Here is an 11,042-nt window from a genome sequence, read left to right on the forward strand (position 1 = left end):
TAAAATGCTATCTTTTAAAATTCATTATACATAGATGTTATTATTAATAATACAACTTTTTTTTAGATGACACATGGTAGTTGGTTTTCTTATTTATTTTTTATTATTATAATAGATTCTTTAGATATCCTTTCAAAAAAATAAATTCATTAGATATTAATATATTTGGTGTACCATAGTTGAAGTCAAAAAATAAAAGAAAGAAATTAAAAAGGCGTAAATGCACTTTTAGTCTCTACATTTTGGTGTTTTTCTATTTTAGTCCTTACATTTTCATTTCACCACTTTTAGTCCCTAAACCAATTAACGCGTGTTATTTTAGTCCTTTCCATCAGTCAACCGACGGAACTAACAGAGGTGACTAACGAAATGATTAAAATATTATTAAAAATTTACTGTAGCACTATTTTTCAAATTTAACAAAATAAAAAAAAATGTGTTAAAAAAAAAAAAAAATTAAGAACACACCAGAGAACAAAGAACAGAAGGTGGAGAAGGGGATCTGGTCGAGCATGAAGAAGATGAAAAAGAAAACCACGGTGACTCCACCACCACTTCCTCCTCTTGTTTCTTCTTCTTCTTCAGCTTAGCTTCGGCTTCGGCTTTCTTCGAATTCTTACTCTGCTTCTCTGTCTTCGGCGTTGCGTTAGCCAAGCTTTCACAAATGGCTTGGAGCTTAGCGTCCACCGAGGAATGGAGAGGCTGGTACTCATTGAAATCGCCGCCAACGCAAGAGCCATGGTGACGAAGGTTTAGGAAGTTATGGCTGTTGATTTTGTGGGTTAAAGTGTTGGTTTTGGAGGTGGATCTGGGTTTGGATCTGGTGGATCTGAGATGGGGTTAGTTGGTTTAGCCCAATCTCACTCTTGGGTTTTCAGCAAAAGCACAAAGGGAACAATTTGTTTGAGCTCTCTCTAGTCTCTCCCTCTAATGATGACTGATCATCTCTAGGACCCGAATCAAAAACTTCCCTCTTCTTCTAAGAAAACTCCCACTTAAATCAACACCGCCTACACCGAAGCCAACTTCTTGGGTCAAAACATCCAATACTCGAACCCACCAGACGCAGCGAATCCGGACCCAACAACGCTCCGAGAGCAATGGAGGTTCGCCATTAGACAATACAACAAATGGTACTCTCATGCTTTGAGCAACGCCATTCTTGCTGGTGTCTCCCTCTTTGCAGTCGATTGGGTCATCAAGGGCTCTAATCCTCTGCCTTCTTTACACAATAAGACCCCTGAGTCTTCCTCCGATTCTTCTTTCGATTCTTCTTCCGATTCTTCTTCTTCTTCTTCCTCTGCCAATGATGCAAATGAAGCTCGCCGGTGATGGTGGGTGAGTTCTATGTTCAATTGTTTTGATTATCTTGCGTTTTGGGTTTCTGGGCATGTTGGATTTGAGGGGACCTTTGATGGGTTTCTTTCAAATTTGAATATTGTGTTTGCTATCATGTGAATTATGATCGTTTTATTCGAAAAATGGACTTTGGGGTTGGGAAATAGTTATTGGTTAATTCTGGATTTGGAGAAGGTCTGGGTTAAAATGTTGATTTTCTGGGTTTATGAATTTTATTTGCTGGGAGGTTTCGTTGTTGATTGAAAGATGAGAAAATCTAGGTTTGAGTTGTGATTTTGTATATCTTGGTTTTGTGGTTTGAGAAAATCTAAGAAGATCTGCTGCTAGGTTTGTGTCTATGTTCTTGCTGGAGATCGATTTGTGTTTGTGTTTGGTTGACAAGAAATGTCAAGAAAATGCAAGAAAATATGGGCATGTGTTCTTATGTTTAAGATCTGGGTTTGTGTTATTTGGTGTTCTTGTTGAACATAGATCTTGATATATTTTTGGATTTTAATTTTGTTTTTTTTTTCAATTTTAAATCTGTTAAAAATCTGATGAGTGCTACAGTAAATTTTTAATAATATTTTAATCATTCCGTTAGTCACCTCTGTTAGTTCCATCGGTTGACTGACGAAAATGACTAAAATAACAGGCGTTAATTCGTTTAGGGACTAAAAGTGGTGAAATGAAAATGTAGGGACTAAAATAAAAAAACACCAAAATGTAGTGACTAAAAGTACATTTACGCCAATTAAAAATAAATAAAATACTTAATAAAAGGAAGTTAAGTTTGAATTCAAACTTAACATCCAGTACTAGATGTTAGAGACACGTAAAACAATAAAAAAATATAAAATTATTTTATTCAAATAAATTAATAATAAAGGGGTTGAAGTTGGGTAAAGCTGTCAAGCACATAAACAAAAAAGACAAAATAGGAGAAATTGAAAAGCCAAACTAAAACAAAACAAAAGCCAACGAAGAGGTTCTGGGTAATTCAACGTAGAAGATGAAGAAGCGGGAGGAGAAGGAGCTCAGTGAAATGGGACTCCGGCAACGTGGTGGTGATTTTTTGGCAGCCATAGCAACATAGTGAGAGACTGTAAGTTAATGTGTTACTAAAAGAGGGGAGAGAGATATTGGATCTGAAAATTTTTCTTTCTTTTTGATTTGAAAATCATGTTCCAGTCCGGTATGATTTTCGTCCATTGGGTTGAAGCTATTAGAGTTTTCAAGGCCAATGCGGTGAGTTTTTGGTTTTTGGTTTTCAGTTTTTTTTCTTTAATTGTGAATATTTGACTTTTATTTTATTTTATAGAAATTTGATTGAATAACATGATCATAGACGTAATATATGAGATGTTGACTTTGTTTGAGCGTGAGATCAGCAAATTATCTTGTTTTTGAAGCATGTTCTAATACGGTTTTGGAGGCTTTGGCTGGAAACATATTTTACTGGAAAATTGTTGGGAATTTTATTCTTAATTATTTTGTTATTATCGTTATTTTTTTATGTGATTTTGATGCGTACGTTGGACTTTTTCTTTTTGATTTTATCGTTACATGGCTTGAAGGGTTGTTCCTTAAGAAACTCTTAAACGGAAAAGAATTGTAAGTTTGGGGAAAAAATTTTAATTTTAATTTTTTTTGACTAAATATATATTATTTTGGATAGTCAATTGGGTATTCATGCAATTGTGTAATTTGATGGTTTAATGTGGAATCTACTGGCTAATATTAAATGATAAAAAAAAAAGTGTAAATGAAAATTACTGTGATGTATTTAGAATATTCTAAATACATCACATAATTTGGGAATACTATATATATATATATTTTAAAAAGACAAAATTAATGTATAGTTATTTCTATTTCAACTATAGTCGCGTTTAAAAATGCGGCTAGAGTATGTCTTATAGCTGCGTTTCTAAAAACGTGACCATTGATCCTGGATCATAGTCACAGGTTTTAGGCCACGGTTGAAAACGTGGCAAAAAAAAAAAATGTGGCTATAGGCCAAATTGACCTATAGCCACGTTTTTAGGAGCTATAGCTGCGTTTTTAAAACGCGGCTATTGGACCTTTTTTTTGTAGTGATTGTAGACCAAGGTAGGGTGAAGTCTTGCAGGGCAAGTTGCCCCAATCTGAGAGACGGGGCAAGGTAATGTCCAATGAGATGAGAAAAGAGAAAGTCAACAAAGATTTCACCTCTCTTAATTTCATTGTCATTATAAATATTAAAGAACATACTTTTTGTCAATTTATAAAAATTAAAGATTTGCGTGTGCTTGAAAAATTTGCATACTTATTTTTCACTTTTAAAAAGGAAAAAAGAAGAAGTAAAACTTACCAACAATAAGTAAATTAGGTTTATCAATTATTATTACTATTTTTTTGAAATAATCTTCTAACTTTGCAATTTGAAGTTTGAACCCTTTTCCTCTTAGATCCCAAGTGCATGCGATGATGCAAAAAAGGCCTTTGAATTTATTTAATTGAGTAACGAAGCTGTGCGGGCGTCCCCCTCTTCAAAGCTCAGACAGATATAAAAGCCTTTTATGCTAACGCCACTGTGTGGAATCTAGTGTCGGCCAAATGCACGACCTCATTTTGGATAAGCTTAGGTGCTCCTCGAAACCCCGAGGCCTAAAGTTGAAGACGTTTATGACATGGTCGGCAACAGGAGTTTTCACCATCCCCGATGATTAGGCTACCCGAACAGCCATAGCTTAGAGAGTACGGTTCCACCTTGGGAACATCTCAGCCGGGCAACAGACCCAACGGTGGAGCTAATTCCAATGCCACTACCACCCTCTATCCACCACCAAACGTCCACTCAGGAGCAACGGTATTGGACCTCCCAACAGTGGAACTAGTTCCAATGCCATTTTCATCTTATCTCATTCGCATTTAAAGCACCCACTTAAGGGTAACGACATTGGACCGCTCCCTCCACTGACCAGGAAAGTGATCATGCCAACCCCACTACCTTATTCTATAAATAAGCAGAGGAAATTGGGGTGAGGGGGTTGGAAATGCTGGGAGAAAAGTGGTATAACCAAAGAGCCATCACTTAAGAAAAGAAAGGAAAATACTAGAGTAAAGGGTTAGTTACAGAGCTGGACTAGCCGAGCACAACATCACCCATAGTAGGAAATCCAAAAGCCCACCATACAAATAGATTGTGAGCCCAAATACCTCTTAGGCCCACTAGTTGTATTTGGGTGCGTACAATTGGCGCCGTCTGTGGGAACTCCTACGTAGCTGTGGTACTGTCTATGCACGCGTGGGAGAATATTTGGAAGTAGACATGGAAGTCACGCAGAGAGCGGCTTTGGAGAGTCGTTGCGGGGATCTACATGGCGAGAGAGGAGCCAAAAAAGGCAGTAGGACAGAAGGCATGAGGGAGCAGAGGAATCTGGGCCCGGAGAAGGATCGTACCGAACCCTCCGAACAATGTCTGACGCCTCAGGCCACAGTCGCCTCGGCGGAAGGGACAGAGAGCTCGAACAGAGGGATCAGGAACTCGAGTGCCTACGTAGGGCAGTGAGGGATTTGGAATTGCAAGCGCGGGGTAGACGCAGGAGAAGGGACCATGAGGAACAAAGGGAAAGGTCGGCCAGTGTAGGGAATCACCATGCGGCAGGATCCCGTCAATCTGGGTCCCGTCGACGCTGCGACCGTTCACGGGAACATGCGGACCATGAGTCAACTTCCTCGGATGGGGGGTAGCCACGAAATGTGGCCATGGATGCTATGAGCAGAGCGTTACGCCAAGCCGCTCGGTCCCCATTCTCAAGAGACATTGAGGGTGTGCCTATGCCGAGCAAATTCACAAGGCCTCCGTTTAACTCCTACACTGGAAAGACGGACTCGGTGGAACATGTAAGTCACTATATTCAAATGATGTCTTGACATGCCCATAACGACGCTTTGATATGTAAGGTTTTCCCCTCGAGCCTCGGCCCCACTGCTTTAAGGTGGTTCAACGGATTGAAGAAGGGTTCGGTCCATAGTTTTTCAGAACTGATTTAGGAGTTCGGGGTTCGGTTCATGACTTGTAGCTGGGTCCCGCAGCCTGTGGACGCGTTACTATCAATGAAAATAGGGGTTGGAGAAACCCTTCACAACTACGCCAATCGATACTGGGAGTTGTACAACGAGATCGGCGGGGCAACGAAAAGATCGCGATAAGCACCTTTCGGATGGGGTTACCCGAAGAGTCCGGGTTAAGGGAATCATTGACCTTGAGGCCTCCCGAAGATATGAGGCAGTTGATGAAGCGTATCGAGGAGTATAAACGCTTAGAAGACGACTGGCTACAGACCAGGGGGAAGGCCCCTATCATCATTCATCCTCAAAATACTGGCTTTAACCCCAAACTCAGGAAGGATTTGAGAATTCAAGAACCTAGCCCGCCAATCGGGGGAGTCAATGCAGCGTTCAAGGAGCCCGTGCATAAAATCATTGACAGAATAAAAAATGAGCCGTATTTCAAACGGCCGAACAAGATGGTCGGTGACTCATCAAGAAGAAACCAGAATTTGTATTGCACTTACTACAAAGACAAGGGGCACACTACCGAGCAGTGCAGAGTATTGAAAGACCACTTGGAACAATTGGTGAAGGCGGGGCATTTGAAAGAATTTTTGGTGGAAATGGGTAATCAGGAAACAGGGCAAGAAGGTCAGCCGCGTCGCAACCCTCTCCCACCCCCTTTAGGAGTAATAAAGGTCATCCGTGCAGTGCCGAGGGGCATTAGAGCACTCGCAACGAGGGGGGTGCAGGCTGTGATATCGACGGAGGACAACATAAGTGAACAGTCCTCGGGGAAGAGGCCGAGGTATACTAGACAACCCATAGCGTTCGACGACGATGACCTAGAGGGCACCACTCAACCGCACCACGACGCTCTAATAGTCACGGCTCGCATAAGGGGATTCATAGTCAAGAGAATAATGGTGGATCAGGGAAGCGGCGCAGACGTGATGTACCCGGACCTCTACAAGGGGCTTGGCCTGAAAAAGAGGATTTGTCCAGGTATGACACACCATTGATGGGGTTCGATGGGCATATGGTGACTCCGGAAGGGCAGATTTCTCTCCCGGTCAATATGGGAGGCAAAGAGGTGGCGGTGACGTTCATTGTGGTTGCCTCTTTCTCGCGATACACCGCGATACTCGGAAGGCCGTGGATCCATGATATGGGGGTTGTACCGTCCACCTTGAACGTAAAAGTTAAGTTCTGAACTGAAGAAGCGATTACAGTGATAAAAGGGGATCAGCGAGTGGCCAGGCAATGCTTAGTAGCCGCGGCAATCGAACAAATCGAGCTAAAGGGGGCAGCCTAGAAAACTCCCCTATAGCAATTATAGCAGCCCCAAGTAGAGGGGACCAACGTTGCCGAGGATTTGATAAGAGTGAGAATCGTACCGGGAAAAGAAAGGAGTTTCCTGATTGAGGCAAGCTTGGATGATAGGGAGAGGGCAGAGTTGCTGCTTTTTCTTGTACAGAACGTGGATGTATTCGCTTGGAGTCCGTATGAAGTGCCTAGAGTGAACCCCCAATTTATAGTTCACAAATTGAATGTGGACCCTCTGTGCCCTCCTAAAAAACAAAAACCGAGAAGATCCGCTAAGGAGCATGTGGAAGCGGTCAGACAGGAGGTCGAAAAGCTAAAAGAGGTGGGGGCCATAAAGGAAACATACTTTCTGGAGTGGCTCGCAAACACAGTGGTTGTAAAGAAGAAGAACAGTAAATGGAGGGTTTGTGTTGATTTCACCAACCTGATCCGAGCTTGTCCAAAGGACCCTTTCCCAATGCCGAAAATTGACCAATTGGTAGACGCTACCTGCGTGCACCTAAGAATGAGCTTCCTTGACGCCTTCTAGGGTTATCACTAGATTGCCTTGGCCGCCGAGGATCAGGAGAAAACAACATTCATAACTCCCGATGCTAACTATCACTATACCGTGATGCCGTTTAGATTGAAGAACGCGGGAGCCACCTATCAAAGAATGATGATGAGGATGTTCAGGGATTTGATTGGTCAGACGGTTGAGGTATATATTGATGATATGGTGATAAAAAGCAGGCGAGAAGGGCAACACATCGACGACCTCAAGGAAGTGTTCGAAATACTCCGACGACACCAGCTGCGCCTCAACGCCGACAAATGCGCTTTTGGCGTAGGGTCCGACAAGTTCTTGGGTTACTTAATTACCAAACGTGGGATCGAAGTTAACCTCGATCAGATTGAGGCAATGATGCGACTCAAACCACCGAGTAATTCGAAAGAGGTCCAGAAGTTGACCGGTATGCTGGCTGCTCTCAACCGATTTATTTCCAAATTCGCTGATCGGTGCCGACCATTTTATCAGCTTTTGAAGAAGTGGAAGGGATTTCAATGGGACGAGAGTTGTGATAGAGCTTTCCAAGATCTTAAGGACTACCTTGGGCGGGCACCGACATTGACAGCCCCGGAACCGGGAGAGGACCTGTACATGTACCTCTCGGTATCCGAACATGCAGCCAGTGTAGTGTTATTAAGGGATGGTGGTGTGCAACTTCCGGTTTATTACATCAGCAAGACATTAGTCGATGCCGAGACCAGGTATTTACCACTGGAGAAACTGGTGCTGGCACTCGTGCATTCTACCAGGAAACTGCCTCATTATTTTCAAGCTCATACCGTCCATATTCTGACCAAGTACCCACTCCAGTCGTTATTAAGAAGATCTGACTTCACATGGTGGATAGCTAAGTGGGGAATTCGGTTGGGCTCTTTCAACATCAGATTCAAGCCGAGGAACTTTGTGAAAGGACAAGTGCTTGCAGACTTTGTTGCCAAATTCTCGCCGAAAAGTGCGTATGTGGTTTGCCTCGCTGAGATCTGGCCTTGGAAGGTACTCGTGGACGGCGCATCCAACACGGCGGGAGCGGGGGCTAGAATCGTGGTCATCACCCCGGAAGGGCTAAAGCCAGAGCACTCGTTCAGGCTAGGTTTCAGGGCTTCTAATAATGAGGATGAATATGAGGCTTTGCTCGCCGAACTAAGGGTTGTCACGGACTTGGGAGCTAAAGAGGTGGAAGTCTACTGGGATTCTCTCCTGGTGGTTAGCCAGGTACAGGGGAACTTCGAGGCTGAAGACCCCTGGATGATTGAATATTTACGGTTGGTGAAGCAGACCATAGGTACTTTTTCAAATGTCAAGGTTGAACGGGAAGCCCGGGGACAGAACTGGCACGCCGATTCCTTAGCAATGCTGGCATCATCAATAGTTGACATAGTGCCTTGGTTGATCAGGGTGGAGCTAGTGGTCGAGCCTAGTATTGCCCCAAAACTGTCGGTCGCTCGCATAACTTTAACCGAGAAATGCTGGATGGACCCTATCATTGACTTTCTTGTAGAAGACTGAGCCCCGGAAGATGAGAAAGAGGCGGCGAAGGTACAACGAGACACTGCTCGGTACTGGTTGTTTCCCGATCGAAAGTTGTACCGGAGGTTGTTCGAGGGACCGTACCTGCAATGCCTTCGGCCTAATCAAGTTGAAGAGCTGTTAGTTGAGCTACACGAGGGTGTGTGCTGAAGCCACATAGGGGGACGATCGTTGGCGCACCGGGCAATGACCCAAGGGTTTTGGTGGCCGCGAATGAGGGAAGATGCGACTGAACATGTCTGGAGATGTGATCTGTGTCAGATTCACGCACCAATGATCCACCAACCTGCCGGGAACTTGAACCCAGTAAGTAGCCCTTGGTAGTTTGCTCGCTGGGGGCTAGACATAGTTGGACCTTTTCCCCAGGCTACAGGCAATAGGAGATTTGTGCTGGTGACAGTAGACTACTTCACCAAGTGGGTCGAGGCAGAAGCACTGGCGAATATCCGTGATGTTGATGTCAAGAAATTCGTATGGAGAAACATTATAACGAGATTTGGCGTTCTAGAGTCTCTTGTGTCGGACAATGGTCTATAGTTCGACAGAAAGGCTTTCCGAGAGTTCTGCAGCAACCTTGGCATCCGGAACCGATACTCCACACCAGCATACCCACAGAGTAACGACTAGGCAGAGGCGACCAACAAGGCCATCGTGAGCAAGTTGAGGAGGAGACTAGAAGGCGCCAAAGGCAGATGGGCTGAGGAGCTGCCGAGCGTCCTGTGGGCATACCGAACAACTCCCAGAAGATCCAGTGGGAGAAACACCATTCTCTCTAACTTACGGGGTAGAGGCTGTCATTCCCGCCGAGGTGAACATATGTAGCACCCGAGTCGTGAGATTCACTCCGGACTAGAACGAGAAGTTGATGGCAAAGCAGCTGAACTTACTAGAGGAACACCGAGAAACGGCCACCATTTGGCTGACAGAGTATTAGCAAAGACTCGCACGGAGATACAATAGAGGGGTAAGGAAAAGGGGGTTCGTCGCAGGAGATCTGGTACTTTGCAAAGTCGTGGGGAATACGCGAGACACCAATGCAGGAAAGTTAGCTCCGTCCTGGGAAGGACCCTACCAAGTGACGGCCATCGCCGGGGCAGGTGCATACTACTTAGAAGATTTGGAGGAAAAACCGCTTCACCGGCTGTGGAACGTTCATAATTTAAAAAAGTTTTATCATTGATCGGTTATCCTCTAAGGATGTAGGCTTGGTGTAATTCTGCATTAATATGCACTTAATATGACGGTCTTTGTTCATGTAGGAGTATTTAACCCCATCACTTTCAAACTTTTATCCCCGGACAAGAAATATTAAGAGAATCTCGAAGGTTAGGGCACTACATTTACCCTAAGGACAGAACCCTGTCCTCAGTTTGATATATATCACCGAGCAGGTGGAAACCCTAAACTATTTTTCATCTAAGGACAGAAACCTGCTCTCGGTTCGATATATATCACCTAGCAGGTGGAAACCCTAAGTTACTTTTCATCTAAGGACAGAAACCTACCCTCGGTTCGATATATATCACCGAACAGGTGGAAACCCTAAACTATTTTTCATCTAAGGACAGAAACCTGCCCTCGGTTCGATATATATCACTGAGCAGGTGGAAACCTTAAGCTACTTTTCATCTAAGGACAGACACTTGTCCTCGGTTTGATATATATCACCGAGCAGGTGGAAACCCTAAGCTATTTTACATCTAAGGATAGAAACTGGTCCTCGGTTCGATACACATCACCGAGCATGTGGAAATGCTAAGCCATTATTTTTCCTGTAACAATCTGTCCTCGGTTCGATCTCCATCGCCGAGCGGGCTGAAACTTAAAACTACATCTTCCTAAAAACAGAAACTAATCCGATATATCCCGGGGATGGAAGGGCTACTCTCAGCCCTCAAAAGTGAGAAAGTAAGGTATGATGTGCAACCTAGCCTTAATCACATACAAAGTTGGCAGTTATCAAACAAACAACACGGAAACACGAGTGGCATTTAAACAATATTAGTCTAAGCAATCCCAAGGGAAGAAAAATTGTTCAATTGCCACAGCCCGACGATTTAGGCATATCTAACATAAATTAATAAGAGAAAGAAAAAGAGCTAAAAATCTCAAACAGCAGGATTGGTCGTTATAGGCGGAAGAACAGGTTGCTCGGTTCCACCTCCAACTGCCTGGGCTAGCGGCATGGTTTGATCATGCACAGCTTCGGTGTCGATACGGATATTGCTCGTAACCTCTGGGTCGGTTGCCCCCACGTGAGCAT

General features: G+C 43.8%; 1 protein-coding gene across 1 annotated transcript; it reads left to right on the forward strand.

The window, feature by feature from the left end:
• The first annotated feature begins 5,088 nt into the window (after positions 1 to 5,088).
• LOC142625225 (uncharacterized) lies at positions 5,089 to 6,398 on the forward strand. The gene is made up of 2 exons (XM_075798915.1): positions 5,089 to 5,226; positions 5,406 to 6,398. The coding sequence occupies exons 1-2, from the start codon at positions 5,089 to 5,091 to the stop codon at positions 6,396 to 6,398; spliced, it is 1,131 nt and encodes a 376-aa protein (XP_075655030.1).
• The last annotated feature ends 4,644 nt before the right edge of the window (positions 6,399 to 11,042 follow it).

The sequence above is a fragment of the Castanea sativa genome, chromosome 2 (assembly GCF_040712315.1).
Source record: "Castanea sativa cultivar Marrone di Chiusa Pesio chromosome 2, ASM4071231v1".
NCBI lineage: Eukaryota > Viridiplantae > Streptophyta > Magnoliopsida > Fagales > Fagaceae > Castanea > Castanea sativa.

Coding starts and splice junctions, on each gene's coding strand:
- LOC142625225 (XM_075798915.1), top strand. CDS start 5,089: ATGGATGCTATGAGCAGAGCGTTACGCCAAGCCGCTCGGTCCCCATTC. Junction 5,227..5,405: donor AGACGGACTCGGTGGAACAT/GTAAGTCACTAT, acceptor CATGACTTGTAG/CTGGGTCCCGCAGCCTGTGG.